General features: G+C 38.8%; 1 protein-coding gene across 12 annotated transcripts in view; it reads left to right on the plus strand.

Annotated features, from left to right (window-relative positions):
• LMO7 (LIM domain 7) overlaps positions 1–19139 on the plus strand; it is a 132081-nt gene that overhangs the window by 16746 nt on the left and 96196 nt on the right. For all 12 annotated transcript variants that reach the window (XM_039549749.1, XM_039549627.1, XM_039549705.1 and 9 more), the window contains exon 2: positions 18634–18704. In XM_039549749.1, coding sequence (XP_039405683.1) covers positions 18634–18704 — 71 coding nt within the window. The remainder of the gene's footprint in view (positions 1–18633; positions 18705–19139) is intronic.

Raw genomic sequence — 19139 nt, forward strand, 5'->3', positions numbered from 1 at the left:
TAGCCTTGACTACTACCAATCTTTGTCCAAACACAACCTTGAAGGGCTACCTCTGATTTACCAGCTTTTGACGTTCATATTTGTGATTTTTTTTTTTGAGGTTCTGGTGCCAGGTGCCATTGCCATAGAATATTTAGTTATCAGGCCTTGGGACTGTTTCAGTTTGCCAGGTTTCTGTGTGATCTCCCCAAAATCAGCAGCAATGTTGCCCAGGATCGCTGGAAGCAGCAGTGGAACTGGAATTATCCAGGCTCGCAGCTTTTCCAGCACTGGGTAGAGACAAAGGCAGGAAACCAAGGTGCAGCAAATGTCATGTCCCAGTTGCAGACCTGAGGCAGGGTTATGTGAGGGCTGTGCTGGATACTCTGCTAGTGTGGGCTGGAGGGGATGGGGCAGAAACGAAAGTGGCTCTTCTTATCTTCCCACCCCCTTATTTCTCATATGCAAACACGAACAGCACATCTTCTAGGGTTCTCTATTTTTGTCCTTTGTTTCTTCTGTTCCCACCTCTGGCAGCAAGGCTGTGTTGAGGTTTTCATGTTCTTCCTTGAGGTGGCAAAAACTTGATTTTTTTCTTTTTTTTCAATTTCTTTTAAAATATGTATCTAAAGTAATACTTTGAGCAGGTGGATTCATGTAGCACCTGTGACCAAAAGCTATGTAATGAAGTCCAGACCTGCTTTTACTTTGAATATTCCCTTCCAAAAAAAAAAAGTTATTTTTCTTATGTGGTTTCTGGAGGTTCTTCAAAGAAAACCCTGCTGTGGTTGTAACTATTCTCTCCATTGGTACCTGCCTCATTCCCACATCACTCTGTCATTGCAGATGCCCAGGAGGAGCCCTTTGTCCTTCAGAACTTGTAGGTCAGTCATTTTTACTAGCTCAAGACATCTTCCATCAAGGAAAGGGAAACCAGATGTTTTTATTTGTTATCTGACTATTGTGTAATCTCTGTGGAAGTGCAGAAAGTGCTGGGGTGCATGGGCGTCCTCAGCACCACCACCCTGCACTCTCCCACCTCTGCAGGCATCTCCAGTGGTTCCAGGGCCACTAGAGAAACACCACCTCTAAGCAGTGTAACACTAATAACCTTGCACATAAAGACCAATCAGTTTCTTCCTCCCTACCCCCAGCAAATGATGGGAATTAACAGACCTTACAAAAGCATTGATTAGAGAATTCATTAGAGAGCATAAATTGGATGTGACCAATATTGTAGCCTGCAAATTCAAATAAATCCTAGTTCTCTATGCATCCTCTACCACAACATTAGAGTTACAGAGCCTGGTGTCTGGGTTATATGTGATAGTGTAAGCACCACTTAAATGTTGTGCCTTCAGAGTTGGCAATTATCCTGATCAGAGTAGTTATAGGTACTTGTGGGGGTAGTACTTATGTCAGTCCCCCCCACCATGTGCATACAGTCTTTCTTTTCTGTTGCTTTAACAATGCCATGTCATAGTAGGCATTACAGGTTTAAATTTCTTCCTTGGCACTTAGAGTGTATGTCCTAAAATAAACTGATTTATTTGTAGAGATTTTTTTTGCGTATAGGTTATTGTGTGTTTTGAGCAGTTGCTGCAAAGTACCTAATTTCCAAAAATCACTCCCTGAAACTCTGTTCTCCCTTGTGCCTTAAATCATGGAGATACATACGTGCTTAACTTAGAATTTTCACTGGGTTTGGTATTTAGATCATGAGACTCAGTGAGTAATAAGTTCTTTTATGTAGAAATTGCATATATGGCTCGGAGGAGCTTCGGGGTCACGTAGTTCATGACTACTCTTTTGTAAAACTGGATATTCTTATACCTCGTCCATTCCTGGCATATCTATCTAAGTATCTCTATATATTTTAACCTCTTAAAAACTGGTACTTAACTTTTCTGGTTAACTTTTCTTCCCTAATGCATGGCAATCTTCTTTGCTGAGATGTAAATCCATTAGTACAAATTTTGCTTTGATAAACTTGGAAAAGAAGTGTTCCCTCTCATCTCTTCTTTCCAATAACTAGTCCTCATACTCCTAAGCCTCTCTTCTTGAAGCACAATACATGAAATAGCATGAATCAAATTAGGAGTAGGACAGCTACTGCACCAGTACAGACCAGTGAATAACCACTTTAAACAGTGTCATTGCATAATAGGGTGTGAGGGTGACCAACTACAAACTGACATCAAGTCTGTTGTAAAAAAAAGTTAACACTGTTTTGAGATGTACAGAAATATCCTATTCACATGTTCAGTTGCCCTGTTTTAAGAACAAGATTTTGTAGCCAAGCTGTGCTTTGAACTATTCTTGCTGAGCTTTGCACCAGTGCTCCAACTTAGGACTTGAACAGGGAATGTTTGTCTCATGCTATGTCTCAGGTTGGATTTGTAAATATTATGGTTGTTGTCCATCACCTAATTCTGTAAAGAACACACTAGAGTGTCCTGGAATTTGAAATAACTTCTCTTGGGTCCAGTTTAGTACCTTATCCCAGTCTGATGTTGACACATTAGAAACCTGCTTTTGACATGTGTGGTCTTTCTACTTTCATGTCATGGCATTTAATCTCCTTACCTATATTGCATTTCCACAGTCTGTCTTTAAATAAAATAACAAGGCTTTTTCTCCAGTTGTGTAACTTCAGTTCATCTATAGCACACTTGCTGCCTTTCTTGTGTCAAACCAGTTTATTTGCCGAGGCAGGGAAAAAAGTGACTTTTCAAACCAAAATGATCCTCCCTTCCAAAAAGCTGGCTTGTGGTGGTGAGTCAGCGATATTTAATAGCCTTCTAGAAGCTAAAGTTGGGGAGAATAGTCTAAACATTTTTCTAACCCTTTTTCTGGTTTCTTTCTCATGTCATCACACCTCAAAAGGGGATTTTTATTTTTAATTTTTTTTTTCAGTCAGTGAGACCTTTCCAGCCCTTTGAGCTGAAGATAATTGCTAATGGCTTAGAGCATGCTCTAGAACAGACAAGAACTTTAATTATGCAAATTCTTCCAGGCTTTGCCATCTTTAACACTTATACTCTCAGTGGTTGTTTTCCCAGTCCTATGCTTCTCTGAAGCATCTGCCAGCTCTTTAACTGAATACCATAACTATCTTTTCATTATCTGTTTATTTGCTTTCATCATGCCTGCTTTGTCCTTTCTGTTTCTTCTAGTAGGACCATAGAATTTCTTCTATATTTTGTCTTTAGTTACTTTTCTACCTAAACTTCCCTGACTCTTTTTTTATGCTAGTTGTGTGAATTTTATTCACTTCTATTTTTGTAAATTGGTTTCTCAAACTTCCTGTTTAATCATGCTATACTTTGGTTTAGGCTATTCATTTTTCATCACATTTTTTTGATAGAATACAAAATTAAACTAACCATAGTACTTTATCGGTTTGATTGAACATCTGTCAAATTCTGTAGTACCCTTGAAAAGAATGAATAAATCTTCAAGGCCACTTGCAGGATACTGCTGGGTGGGCTCTATACAAAGAGAGCACAACTAAAGCTTCTTCCTTGTATTGTCCAAAACTCTTATCTTTATTAATAAATTTTTTGAGTGGGAAGGTGAGGTGTCTTAACATGTCTTATTTGAAGTAGTTCCATATTTTTAAAAAATCAGTTGTAATGTTAAATCTTACAGGACCCTTGTGGTACTCTGTACAACTCTTTGTTTAACATCCTTGCTGACAGTCTCAGTTTGTTCCTGGAGGTGGAGTAACATTTTGGTGAGGGTCCACTCTGGTTTGGTTTCCAGCTGATGACAGTTTTAACTGGGACAAAACAGAATGTGAGGATGTTTATTGAAATAGGGAGTGTGTGTAAACTAACAGGCTGTCTCGAGACATCTGTATGGTGGAATAAGGTGCTGTGCTGGGATTTAATGGCTGTTTGTTTTGTAGCTGTAGTTGAGAATCCTTTAAGAGTCAGTGGTTTATCTATATTCTGCAGTTGCATTTCCTGCATTTACTCCAGTAAAGGTGTGAAGGTAAATTTCTGTGTTTCTCTCAGCAGAAGCAAAGTATTCAAAAATTTAAAAAAACCCAATTTAACTATGCATGAAGGTGAAAGTAAAATTGTCACATGCAGAACAATTAAAAACTTCATTAATTTTAGTATTGCTCAGAAAGAACAGAGTTAATGGTGAAAGCATACTGAAAATAACTGAACAAGACTATTTCTTATGTTTAGAACTACAAGGGGTGGGTTCTTGGCATAAAGGTGAACTAGCTGATATTAGATTAGGGTCTCTTCCCTAGTTAAACATAAGGATAAAATTAGCATTTAATGCTCAAACACTCATTGTGCACTGTGTTGCTGTCTTTCTATTCCTTAATCAAAAGTCTTTTCCAACTGAGAGATAGCCTTAAATTCATACAGGTTATAAATATTTGATCAAGTACTTTATCATCTCTCTAGCTATGGGGAATCGGCAAGTCTGGTAGAAATCATACAAGCTGTACATGCAGTTTTATTTTGAAGTGTGACAGGTGTTACGATGGGAAAGGGAGAGAAAATGTTCTTTGAGCATTTGTGATAAGTGCAGTACAGGTTCACATGTTAATCTTCAAGATAAGGTCAGAGAGGAGACTTCTTATCCAAAAGGGAAAGAGAAGTTTGGAAGCAGAGAATCATGATGGACAGAGTCTCTTTTTTCTTTTCCCCTCAAAGTGTAGCTATAACTGAAAAAGTGGTGTTTTGCTGCTTTCAAAAGTTTGCCAACCAATATACCATCATTCATTCAGATTCACATTTTCACTGTTGTTAATGTATGGCATATTTAGAATATGATTTCTTTCCTAACCAGTACTGTCAAAATTCAGTATAGAGTCCTAGACTTGTGCATAATTTCGAGCTTGCTAGGCTACTGTAGAATATTTTTGTAGTGAAAGTGCAACTTACAATGGGAAAAAAAAAGCGCTGTAAAACTAGTATGAATAATTTCAGATTAGTGTTAGTCTCTGTTTTGGTATGTGCTTGGTGTTTTTGCTGGTATCTGTCACAAAAGCCTAAAACGATTCTTTCTCAGAGAAAGATGATTGGGAGCATACAGAGTGTCTAGATCCCAGAAAAACAAAGTACATGTATTTATGTAATAGCCAAATGATACAGCTTATAATAAATGACAGGATAGTAGGAACGTGAGGGGGAGGGAAAAAGCATGGAAACTTTGTTTATGTCTCATGGTGTAAAATAAAAGTGATTTTCCCATTATTTCTTTTCCCTGGATAATTGCAGATATTGAAAATTCTTATTGAGCTGAGGGCAGTGTTTTAAAGAGGAAAAATTGTTGTCAAAATAAATTCCACTTTCTAACAGCAGAGGTCAGAATATGTCAAGAGATACCAGATCAGTTTTGCAGTGACACTCAGATTGTGTATGAATTCCCTCTTGCCGTCAATGCAGGCTCTCAGACTGAGGCACCAGGCTTGGAGAATACTGTCTAGCATAAGATGAGAGTTTTTAGTAGCATATTCATGGGTACATGCCTTAGTTAAAAAGGCATTGTATAGATTTATCACTTTGGACTTACCACAAGTTAGACTTGTGTTCAGGTTCTTCTGGATGCACATCTCCATATGCTGTATAGTACAAACAAAGAAATCTTTAAGCAACCGAGTGTTTTTAAAAGGTTGGTATATAAGCACAGGAGGAAGTGGTGGGTGATGTTTCTCCTTTCTGTAATGATTTCTGATGCAAGCGAACTGTTTATGAAAAGATGTGTTGCTCTCCCTATCTGTGTTTTTTACCATTTAATTATAGAGAAGGCTAGAACACCTCTGCTCCAAATATGAAAGTACTGGTATCCTCCCTCCCCACCCTGCAGGAGCGCTGACATACCTGGTGCGTGTCACCATCACACTGAGGATGCTGGGTGAGATGGACAACTAGTTTAACTCAGTGGGATAATTCCTTTGTTAGTCTGTAAGTGTTGTGCAAATCATGTTTGAATGCTTTAAGATGAAATTATATCCAACTTCTTGTTCTAACAAATCATCTAAGAGTATGTGTGCCCAATAAAACACATGATTTTGTGATGCCCCCAAAACCAGAATTAAATCTTGCATAGGGAATAGCATTAGTGCTACAAAGTATCATTCCTTTCTCTCTGGAATTTTGAATTAAAAAATCCCCAGGGACATCATTCTGCTTTGATAAAGCAGTGACCTAATGTTAAAAGCATTTCCCAGTTTTGTTTTTTGTTATGGTAGGAGAAGCATCTACTAGATCAAGCAGCAGAAATTGGCATAACTTCCTGCAACATGTATGGAGTAAAATGTTTAAATTGGGGGCAGTCTGTGCTTTGTCTGTTGCTAGGAAAAATTTCAGATATTCTTGGAGTCTGCATACCCTGAAAGACAGCTGGTCACAGAAACCATTGTGGCTCAAACCCGAAATGCTTGAGGCATCTTGCCTATGGTAGAAGAAAATCTCGGTCTTCCAGGGCATAGATAATTTTGTCTCTGAAAAACTTTATGGGTTACTGATGGTATTTCTCCATTTAATGCCTTGTTATTTTTAAAGACAAAATAAAGTTAAGCTAAAGACAAAAAATGCCCAAAGTACATGCATCTGTTCATAATCTAAAAAGTAGTTTCAAGGTACAAACCCAATCCTACCAAATGATTAAAAGAGTAGTCTTTCAAGACTGTTTTTATAGCTCTGGATATATTTTCTAGTGCAATTTTCCTGCTTGTATGTCAGTGCTTTTCTTGTGTGCATTTTGTGGAACTTTTTTAATCACTGTAGATGTATTATTAGGGGAGATTATGTGAATATATGTGAACCAGCCCGCTACTGATTGGAAAATGTTTTTTCTACACAGGACCTAAAGTCAGAGTGTGTCTTTGAGAAAGGATGTAATTGCCATATGCAGATAACTTCTTTATACACTGCTGACTTGTTTTCCTCTGAACAACAACAAAAAAAGTCTTTTCATCAACATGGAATTTTCTAACGATATAAAAAGTTGGATATGGAGGATTCACATTTTAAATGCTTAATGGGTTGAATATGGAGACTGTGATGTAAATTTTTGCCTCTCCCTTGCAGAATATGGAATTGTTTACAAAAAGTTATAAACATTTCTGCAAGGATGTCGTAATAAATACTAGCAAATTATAATTGTCTTATGTAATAAGGGGGAGATAGACTGCTTTTGACTAGTAATTAAATCCTACCTCTGGGCAGTGTACGTAGCAACTCTGTGTAGCTGCTGTGATAGTCAATCTTGTCTTGCGTTCCTCCACACACCCAAGCAAGGAGGCAAGCACTCTGTCAAACCAGTTTGGCTCCTCAAATAATTAAATAAATAAAGCTGCATTTGCAGAGGAGCAATAAAATGGCTGGAGGAAGTGTCATGCTGGAGGTGCTTGAGTAACTCTTGGGTCATATGCAGTGCTCACCCTGGATCAGAAATGGAGTGATGATGAGTGATGACGTTGAAGGGGAAAGGGGAATGGGAAGGGGGAAATGTTAGAAGAATTTGGGAGAGCAGCAATTATCACTCATGGCTTCCCTTCTGGGCCTCCGTGCTCTTCACCTCAATTCTTTAATTGTAGTGCGCCAATTATCCCTGTGTGGGGCCGCCTGTGGCTGGCAGCTGATAGTGCGTCTGCTGTCTGTGGTTTTGCTAACCATGCATCAGAGATCCCTGGAGAATGAGAGCTGGCTAGTTATGTTTGGCTTAATAAATACTCCATCAGCTTCACCAGAATGTTCAGATAGGAAGGACACATGGCAGGGCAATGTGGTGCTTAAAAAGGGACCTTTTCAAGTCATGTTAAATTTTTAAACAGGGTGAAGTCCTGATTTTGAGGTCATTAGTAGCCTGATCCCTGATTTCTGCTAGCAATGGCATTTGATTTTTTGTAAAGGCAAATGTATCTCAAACAGTGAAGGAGTTTGACTTTTTTTTTTTTTTTTTTTTTTTTTTTTGGTGTGGGGGTGGAATATATCTATGATTATGAATAATGTGTGGTTACTTTTTAGGGTGGCACTGTGCCTGCTGTGAGATGATGGAAGGGTCTTGAAGGAGGTGTAGCTACAACAGGATCCTCTGAAAAGCTGAAAGCTCTGTGGTCAAACACAAGAATGTGTTCATTTCAGAGTTCTCAAAGTATAAAGACACATCTTGCTACTTGTTCACCAAATATTCTTTTAAATTTAAATACTCTGAAAGGGCAGGATTCATATTTTGGACCTCTTCAAACACCTAATCAGTGACAAGCATTGGTCAGCAAAACTTGCTGAGCCTAAACTTCTTTATTCCTTTGCCCAGACTGATACTCTGCCTCCTCTAGTGGTTCTCCTGTCATCTTTTCAAATGCACGCCATCCTTTTGTGGTTCCCTTGGACTTCAATTTCCTCCTCAGCCATCCTTCCTCCTCTGACTGCAATTATTTAATTTCTTTGCCAGAGGCGATTTCTTTCATCTCCTGCCAAGAAGGACTGCACATAAGGGCGGAGCCGGTGGTCTTGCGTCGTTCGGGATGTCTCCCATTAGATGGTGCTGTGCAGCAGCGGCAGCGGCCTCTGCGCCCAGCGCTGGGGGTACGGGGGCTCGCACCGGGAGCGCAACATCCCTGCGAGCCTTGGGAACGGGAGCGTTGGAAAGTCTTGCTCCTGGTGTAGTAGCTTGGTCCATGCAGAGTGCTTTTCAAATAGCCCGCTATAATTATTTGTATGTGTTTAAATTCCTTTCAACTCCATATTTTAAAAGTTATCCCAAAACAGCCAGGAAAACTCTGAAATAAATTTTTTCTTGGTGTCATTGTTCTATATAGCTTCTCCTACTGCTTACCTACTCTCATATCATGAAATGCAAATGTAGTTTAGAAAGGCCCCAACTACCCAACAAGAGCTTTACAATCTTGCTGTTATTTTTATTCAGACAGGTCAGATCAGTGGAGTTCTTTTAAGCTAACCCTTGTCCCTGAATTATTCAAATTCCAGAGAACAGCATAATATTTCTCCAGCTGAAGTCAGCATTAATTTCAGTGACTTACACCTGATTGTTTATTTCTACATAACTGCTGGTAGATAATCTTGAAATTTCTAAACTGCATTGTTTTAGCACTTCAGTTAATGCCAACTGCCATAGTTTACTGGAATTGATGTCGTGACTCTTTTTCCAGGCTCTGTACATGACACTAATTGTCTTTATGGCGTCTTTGACCCTGTTAAATGTTCGGTTCTGCACAATTTCTTTTTTCACTGTCCATCTGTTTCCTTGTTAATGAGCTAAGAGAACCTGGTGAAATGGCTTGGAAATCAGCGTCTGTAGGAGAGAGAAGTATAAAAGTCAGGGGATGTGGGGACAGGAGGGAAGATGAGCAGAGATGGCTGTTGGTTCCCCAAACCCCATGTGCACGCAAATGGGTATAGTGTGAGAGAGAGAGGGGGAGTGTTGGTGAATGCTTTGGGCTAAATTGGACTTCATGCACGTCTCAGTATGTACATTGCTCAAAGTACTGCTTCCAAGCTGAAAAATTTTAAAAGGTGGACAAATCTCTAGTAACAACAAGAAACTACTTTCATGCACGAATAACCTTGCTAAACATGCGAAAACAGTTGTATCTAAAGCATTTCCCCTTTGTGTGCCTTTTATCTAATGCCTTTTTTCCTCCTCCTGCTGAATGTCATTTCAAGACCTTGTGGTTAGCTCCCTGGTTTGCTCATGGCACCAGTGGTGCTCTCTGGAGAGGCGTGGAGAAGTATTTAAAATATATGAAAAATCAAAGTATTGAATATACCCAGGATCAAGGCAGTCAATTTGTAATAGACAACTGTAATCTAGGGCAGAAGCTCTGCTCTTGGCCATTTCATCTGGTCCTCTGTATCTCTCTGCCACTTATGTAAATAATCCCAACAGGGACCTGCTTGCAAATTGCACCAGAGTTTTTCTTAATCAGCACAAGTGAAGATATTGTTTTCTTTAAGGTCCTTCCTGTAAAAATAGATGCCAATGGATTGAGAGCCTGTATTGAAATTTGCAGCATAGACTTCAACCTGGAATTATAATAGTATAAAACTGAATTTAGGAAATATAAACATTCAAGGGGTTTTTATAGTTTGCATTTATCTTTTGTTCGAAATGAGCAATATCAAAATATTTAGAGATTCAATTACACTGAAATGGAGACATTATTTCAAATACTAAATATAAAATAAAAGATTAAAATTTTAGACAAATGTTATTTTATTATATCTACAGCAAAAAAAGTCTAAGCTGGTATTTGTTTTAGTCCTTTTTTTATGTTTGCCCTAGACAAATATGATTTCTATTATCATAACATTTTATCTGTTAATATTGCAAGTAATGCCTCTATTTGCCTTGAAGCTTTTAAAAACAATTTTATTTTTTCTCTTGTTCCCCTGAAAGCAAACTGCTGCACTTGTCATAGGCTTTTTTTTTTATCTCCTTTTTCTTCAGCAAAAGAAATTATACAGACAAATTTTGCATAGAGTTTTTTGGGGTAGAGATTTTTATTATTGCTGTCTGAAGTTCTTTGTGAGGGCAAGTGACTGCCTATCCCATCAGCCACGTACTGCCTGGCTGCCAGGGCGCTGCACCACTGGATCTTTGGGTATGCTGAGCCTCTCAAGAATCTGCACAAAAGTCTAAAAGTTGTCCTTTTCTTACCTCCAGTATGCTGTGGCTCCAGCCGTTCTCTATGAACTGTTTCAGTTGATATGCTTATTTTTGGGGTGGGGGAGAGGTGGTGGGATGTGTGTGAGGGAGTTACATGGAGATGGGGTTGGGTTTTTTTAGTATATGTTTAGTACTATATTGAAGAACAAATAGCCTGGATGGTTGCAGGACACTTTATAAATGCAGACCCTTTGCATGGGCATGAGGAAGAGAGTGGGAATCGAGGCTCTGGTGCAATTTCAGGACAGCAGGAAGATCACAGCTTTCTCCTGTGACTGGACTGCTCAGCCAGCCATACAAAGCCTTCTGTGTCTTAAGTCTTCTCCCAAGTCCTCTTTTCTAAGATGCATTGTTGCTGATACTCTTCTAGTAGTTCTATTTCAACATCTGGAGGGAGGTATTGAGAACATACTGATATTCTGTCCGGGACAAGCTTTTTTATGCCCCAGGCGGACGCTACACAGGATGTAGCCATGCATGTATTCATTTATCCAGCTGCAATATGAATGGATTTGTCTCTTGATTGCTTATGCCCCAACTTGGAAAGGTATTAACAACTTGAGGTCAGGTAACAACCGGCATGGTGCTGAACGTGTAGGTGTTTCAGAGAAAGAATAATAAATGGTGTATGGAGTGACTGACTTTTACAATGGGCAAGTTCAAAATCCGGGTAGCATGAGAGCACATATATTATGAAACATGGTCATTAAAAGATATCTAAGCAGTGAAACTGGAATTTCTCCTTATAATTTCTTCTGTTATCTCAGTTGATGATTTTTCTGGAAACGATTCCTGCATAATTCTTGTTCCCTGGGTATGTTTAACTATTTTTTCTGACAAAAAGAAGTGCTGAAGTCTAGTACACCACTGTTTTACTGTGAATTAGTTGAAAAGACACCTTTCAATAAAACAGGTTTTTACATACTTATGGAATTCAGTGCTTGCTTTTTGCTCATTTCAGGGGTCAACAGAATGTTTGGATGTTTGTTTCTTCATGACTACTTTATCCTTTTCTCTGTTTAATGAGAGACCCAATTTAATACGGGGCCCAATTCCACCATTCTTTTACCACAAACCACTAAACTAGCATGGAGCTCAACTGGAAAATTTTAAAATACTAATGCTAGTATTCTGTTGTCTTGGGAAGGTGAATAAATATCCACTTTTATTTAACAGAAATTAATTGTAAATACATAAGAGAAAGTGGATGTGTGGTTAAAGTTGAAATTGGCGTGCATCACTTCAGGGGGCAGCTTTAGAGCTTGTGTGCATTTAAATGGTGTTTACAGAATTAATAGTTTCCCAAGAAATCTGATGTATGTACTTAAAAATAAAATGTCAATGATTTCTTTTTTTTCGGAGACGTCTAGTCATTCAGATTTCACTGTGCATTTGCAAGCTTTGTGTTTCTGGAACACTTACCTCCATCTTGTTGATGCTGCCCATATCTGCACATACAGTAACACTTTTTTATCACACAATGTATTTTTGTTTTCCTAGTTTGACACCTGTCAGTACAGTCATCAGGATAAACAACAGTAGGCTTATTCATCTTGTTTTCCTTTGTGGGATGATCTTTGTGGGGGAAAAAGCTTGACTGAGTTCATTGATCCCAAATGTTAATCCCGACTCTCTCTTCAGCATTGTTTCACCAAGTCAGGCGTTCCCTGACCTATTGGAAGGAAAACTTTGCTTTCCTCCTTCAGATTGTATTTCTACATGTGGTTTGACAGAAAAGCTGAAAAGAGCAGAGTACAAGCATCTGATGAGCAGAGATCTGTGCTTTTCACACCTACTACACCAGTAATCTTTTCCCTTCTTGCTTGCTTCTTATTCATTGCTTTTCTTTATCTTTTGTAAGAATGTAGTTGTATGTTATTTCAGGAGTCTTGGTATGTTTGTCCAGAAGGCATACCACAATAAGACCCCATCATTATGTTGATGATAGAAAATAACAGTTAAGACTCTTTTTTTTTTTTCAATAATCAACCATTTCCTTTTATAAATATCTGTTCTGGTTTGCTATCAAAGGCAGTTTGGGCTGAAGACTGAAAAAATTCTACATTCTCTGAAATGTAATGATGCCTAGGGATTTGGGGTATGGGGTTAAACAGGGGAGTACAGCCTTGCATTGAGCAATAGAGAGTGAATTACTACAATTGAAAAACGTTACTGTTGTGGAGATAAGTGTTCACATGGTCCGGCATAAATGATCAATAGCAAAAATATTCTTTGCCTTCTTACTTTTGCTGTGCAGTTAGATTATACAACACATTTATTTGTAGATACTTCTCCTAATCCAGCCACCCCAGTTCTTTTCCTCAGTGGAATCATGTCTGTCATGGATTTTAGCCATGAGGTGTGGGGATTTGAAATTAAGAGCTTTTTTTGTAGAAATCCTGGTCTTGCTCAGTTGTTAGGTTGGGCAATGTCATAATTTCATTACTGGAGAGCTGACTGGGAAAGCCTCTGTGGATACCAGCTTCTTGAGCACTTGTTGACTGACCCCTCAGGAGTTTGTTGGACTGTGAATTAAACTGTTGATTAGAAGGGAAGATAGCAGCATTTTTCCCACAATGACCTTGCCCGCTTTGGACCTGGCATCCCTGCTGCTACCAGAAATGAAATGTCAGTAGTATTTTCCCATGGATGGAAGCTATGAGTGCCCGCTCTTTCTGCACATTTCCCTCAAAAATGAGCTGCTCTTTTCTACTGCTTGACCTTGAGACATCTAGGTTGGGCTGTTTGCTGCAATGTCAAAAGTTTTCTACCCAAATGGCTGATTTTGAGCTTGTGCTCAAGACTGTGTACGGAAACCCTCTAAATATGGCTCATACCACCTGCCCTTTGGAAGGGATTTAGATAAAGCAAATTACTACAGGAGAAAACTGTGACAATGTTATGGGGGTTTCTTGGGGTTTTTTTTAAGGAAAAGGAAGGAGATTTAAAAATTTGGGAGGAGAAGACTGGATGGGAAGTCTGTAAATGACAAACAGCGTAAGCCATTTACTTCAAAACATAATGACAGCATTTCTGGTAGCTACTGCACATGCCATTCAAAGACAAGCTTGTGTACTGCATGGTGTTTAAATGGAACTGCAAATAGCCATAAAAAGGGGAGGTAGGACTTTGGATAGTGCATCTAAGCGCAGAAGAGAGAAAAATCCTTACTGCCTTTTTTTACTTCTTTTTTTGATATTGCTCTTCTTTTGTGATGGACATAAAAAAATCCGTCAAGCTGAGGTATAGCATGTTTTGTATATAAAATGCAGAGGACTAAAAATACTACTTGAAAAGGTGTTGTGAATCTACTTCCAGGCCTGGCCACACTGTACAGATGCCAGCACACTCGGAGTTGCCTGCATGCTTGCTTGTTGGCTGGGGTGTAGCCTGTGTATCTCCTTGTGCATCTTGAAGTCTCATTCTGGAGCAATACATTGGATGAAGGTAGTTACAGCCAAAGGGGTACTGTAAATGGAGGAATACCATGCTGGGATTATTTAAGACTGAGCCATTTGCCATGTAGTCTGATCCAGATTTTTGGTAATGGGTAGGGAGAAGGAAGGCCATTGGAAGGGTAGGAATTCAGACATTCATGTGTACGTGAGGTGATCCACTCATGCAGGCATTGTGACAGAAACTGGCAGGCATAGCCAAAAATCTGTAGTGTGGATGGCACCATGGCATCACCTTTGCATCACTGTCCCAGTTCCCTGCAGAAGATAGGCAGTCCTCTCTTCAGCATGCAAAATTTGGCTTTTCTTGCTGCAGCTGTGGTGGACATCTGAAATTGATAAATCAGTGTTGATCTGATTAATTGCTAGCTTCATGAGATCCTGGCATAAGCCTACCTTCAGGTAGTTGCTACCATGTGTGCTTCAGTATCTTGAATCTTCCTTCCATCCCTAGCCTACATCCCTGTAGCAGAGAGCTGTGTGGTTCAAGCTGATGCAAGCAGCATTTCTCTCAAATTGATGCACAGGGACCTTGCATGGTTTTAGATGGTGCAGTCTAAAGGCAGGGTGGCAGAGGAGCTCTGAATGAGGTGGAGAGAGCAGGCTGGATGGCAAGTAAGTACCTGTACCAAGGCACTGCTGTGATTACAGGCTGGGTGTGATACAGCACTGCCTCCTTGTCTCTGGGCAGCTAACACTTTTGTGATGGAGAACTGGTCAGCCAGCATGCCTGGGTATGTGGTATGATTCTTCCATTGGATGGGCAGTCTAGCTTGGCTGTTTCCATCACAGCCAAGTTAAATTGAGAAACCTACCAGTCCCTTCACTTGGAGTTTCATGTGGTGGTAAACACTGACTGGCCTGTGGTAGCACTGCCTTTTTACTAAAGCCATTCAAACCTGTGCAAACCATGAAAACAACTTGACCTGAACTCCCTCAGTATTTTTTTTAATTAACACTGAAAAAATTTTTCAACTTTGGATAGATTTTAAGGCAAAGAAGCCCTACCTTATGATCAGCCAGCAGTACAGCAAGCAGAAGAAATGTACTCAATGATCATTTTGGTACTGAGGCATATAATCAGCATATTCTGTGCTATGTGCTTTTTGCTCAGTCCATGATTATTTTGATGTCATGCCATGCTCAGAATGGTTGATCTTCACTTATTTCTTCTTGATTTGTCTCCTCCTACAGGAATCACAGCAAACCTGAAAATAAACTAGCCCTCTGTGGGTAAGCATTTTTAAAATGCCTAAATTCAAATAAAGACTTGATTTGCATACTGTTTGACAAAAATTGGTTGGACCTGGCAGTTGCAAATTACCAAAGTATCAGGAGATGCTGTCTTTCAAAAACAAAATTAAACTGTTTTATAGCAGCAATTAAATATGATTTTATGATATAGCCTTTATTTATGTCATTGCTCTCTTTCTATCAAAAAAGCAGTGATAGAAGTAGAATATATTCAGCTGAATGGAGGAGAGAAAAGAGACGTAATTTGGAAAGAGATGTTCAAAGATGGATAGAAATCACTCTTGCAAGATATTTTCTTTATTATTTGGTGGCTCACATGGCTAAGTGGTTGAAAATTTGTCCAAAATCAATTATGCTTATTACATAAGAGTACCACACCCAGTATAAGCAGTTTTAATGAATAAATGGTGACTCAGAAATCGTAGACATAGTTTGAAGATGTAGCATCTTAAGGTGGGATTCACTTTGTCTTACTTAGGTTCTTAAAAGCCAGGGAACTCTGAGCCAGTCTGTCTTTGCATTTTTTTAATGATATCTAGTTACTGGGTAGGCTATCATAGTTACAGTTGAGATTGAAGCTCTGCACGGGGTATAAGCCAGATGAAAGTCCATGATGAGAAAAGTCCTCAGTCTCTGTACAAAAGCAGATTTTTAATTGGAGCACTTACTTTTGTGACATCAACAAATTCAAGTTGTTGTGCAACTTGGAAAATGTTTTGGTTTCAAGTACCAGTGTAAATTGTTCTTTGAGAATACCTTCTAATTACTTAATTATTAGTTATCCTTTGAAAGTCAATATTAATGAAACCTAACTTGGCAGAACCAATGCTTTTATTTTAATATCAACACACCAGACAGTTTTCAAAATCAGTGGGTCACAAGATTGGTCTGACAGCTCCATCCTGTATAGCAAATCAGTGTTGATTGCTGCTGCAGCAGCTGCACAAATAACTTAGTCAAAATGCTTCCAGTGTAATGTCGTCTAATGTAATTTTAAGAGGTTTGCAAGTCTAATAGAGGCATTTACAGCCTTCTACTCAAATTGGACTCTTGATGTTCAAGGAAACAGGATTATGTACTGTAGCATGACATTCTTGTGTTCCGGATGGGCTACTCTGAAGTTTAACTTGTCTTCAGTTCTTTAGTGACACATGCTCCTTGTCTTCCTGGGAATAATTTTTGAGTGGTGTAGGCCTTAGCTACATACTGCAATTCCAGGACTCTTTTTTTTGTTGTTGTTGTTGTTTTGGTTTTTTTTTTTAGTAAAAAGAGGAATTTCACTGTGAAGATTGTTTGTGGATATAGAAGACATTGCAGGATTGGGATGGGCCCAGCTCTTGTTGAAGGAAACATCTCATTATCTGTTGCATGCATGACTTGCCAGTAAATTCCCTATAAACCCAAACATATTGACTGTGTAGTCCTGTAGATGTCAGTGACAATTCCAAAATAAGAACGGCTTTGGGATTCTTAAGAATTGATTGGAGTTTGAAGAACAGCCATAAAGCTAGACCCCAGTCCTACAGCCCTTATTACAGTACAGTTCTAATGTATGGCATGCAAATGTCAAATTTCTAACTTGCAGAATGAAGGGCATAGTTTTTAACTAGGTATTCCTGTTTCTCATATTCCCTATTACCTAGGGAACACAGATATTTATTTTTGAAGTTTCAGTGCTTTTATGTTCCTCAAAATTATTATCACTAAATATACAAGTTAGGAAGCAAAATCCCATACCATATTTGAGATAAGGGCAGTTTTCAGATTCTGTGTTTTTAAGTGATTATTGGCAATTATAATGTTAAGATACAACTTCTACTTTTCTGTTGGAACAGACTATTATATGAATATTGTATAAAGTGCAGTTCTCCTAGGGGGATCACTATCATCCTTTCTTTCCCTGAAGTTCGAATTTTTTCGTATCTTGAGTTGGTGTGCTGTCATTAATTTTCTGTCACTATTTGTTACGTTTTAGAAGAAAACCTTAAACACAAAAGAAGATTTCTGTAATATCTAATTTTTTTCTCAATAGGAAGATTGAACTTAGAACATTTAAATGAAAAGAAAACCTATGTTAAAGCTAATTACTTAAATAGTAAGATTTCTGGTGTTAGTGTGAAGATTGTGTGAAGATTTGGAATTTAGAAAAAAATAATAGGGTGATAGTAACAGATCCTAAAAGAGCTCCATCCTCTCCTTTGCTCTTTTTACCAAGCACAGCTCATTTTTTCCGGTACTAATTTCCTTAATTACTGTGGTAACCAGTAGCTTTGCTCTGGATGCATGCAGGTTCCACATTTTAATTGTGTGCCTGAAGCCCTGCACAGGATTGAGGACGGTCAGAATCCCCAAAGGGTTGTTCATAATTAGCTGGGGGCTGAACATGGTGACCTCTAAGCTCAAATAAATACCATTCCTAGTATTTGATTTCTGTTCCCAACTGGCATTAACCTCTCTTTTGGACTAATGGTAGAATAATATGTCCTTTTTTGACTTGCATGTGGGTTATCAGTCTGGGTGTTTAGAAGACATCTGCCAAATTTGGTCCCTTCAGGGAATGTAGGCAGAGGCGGGATCTAGTAGTGGCTCGAAGTGAGTATAGGCTTGGGCAAATGCTTTGGTTTTTTGGGTCTTGGGGTCTTTTTTGAAAACTACTTTGCTGAAAACTTGTAGGCAATTCTTTTGGTTTTGGGTATCTTAAGTCCTTTATAAGACCTTGTTCACTGCTCTTTCACCCTGAATATACAAAGGAATCCCATTAGTATAGTCCTGCCGCTTGCCAAGTAGTGGGAATTGATGTGCATGTGGTAATGCAGACTTGGAGTGGTTCTTTAGTCACACTGCCTTAGGTGCAAGTGGCATGGAGAAAACCCACTATTAAAGTACTTTGTGCTAGATATCATGGGTATACACGCTGTAACATGAAGTAGGAGATAAAAGACTTTCTCTCGCTTTTGCATTTCTGTTTGAAATTTATTTTACGCTTTTCAGTGTGACTCGTATTGCTTTAGAAAATAATAAGTATTCCCACAGAATTTAGCTAAAGATTGACTTACACTAGAGGAAACTATTTTAAGATGTTTGATCTGACTTCTTTTGAGGCATAAAGAACTGGTTTGTAAATACTTGCTTATTTTGAAATTAATGTAAGAAAATAATAGTATGAACTAAGTGTTAAATCAGGGTTTGTTGGATTGGGGTTTTTTTAACTACTACCAAGATTCTCTTGCTAGTCCTGATTCTGTGTGTGTGTCCAATTAACTCTCAACTCTTATTCTTATAGGCAGTTACTGGGCAAAGCTTTGGAACTGAAGATTTTCGAGCAGCTCTAGAAAATGGAGTCCTGTTGTGCGAGTGAGTATTGACTTACCTATATAAAACCCCCTCAGGTTAACATCACCTGGCTTCTGTCCTTCCTGGCCCCTGAATTTTTTTTTCAGTACCAAAAGTATTTTGTAGTAAATAATTTTTTTTTTTTTTTAATATTTGTTGTTTGTCATGGGAAGTAAAAGCAGCTTTTGGACATTCTCTTTCCAGATCCATGTATTCTGTGTGTTGTCCCCTACACTTCTTTGTGTGATACTGAGAGAATTGTGCTGTTGTTGATTGATTATATTGGGTTTGAGTATAATGCCCAGGATATCCCAGGGCTTTCTCTTTAGATCGTGCAAGGTGGTGTGGCCATGACTGGGATCAAACCACTCTTACCCCTATACCCACTGTTGTTTTGTGGGTTTGGATTTCTGTGCTCCATCCCCAGCCCTTGAGTGTTGGTTCTATAAATTCGGC

This window comes from Corvus cornix, chromosome 1, assembly GCF_000738735.6.
Source record: "Corvus cornix cornix isolate S_Up_H32 chromosome 1, ASM73873v5, whole genome shotgun sequence".
Classification (NCBI taxonomy): Eukaryota; Metazoa; Chordata; class Aves; order Passeriformes; family Corvidae; genus Corvus; species Corvus cornix.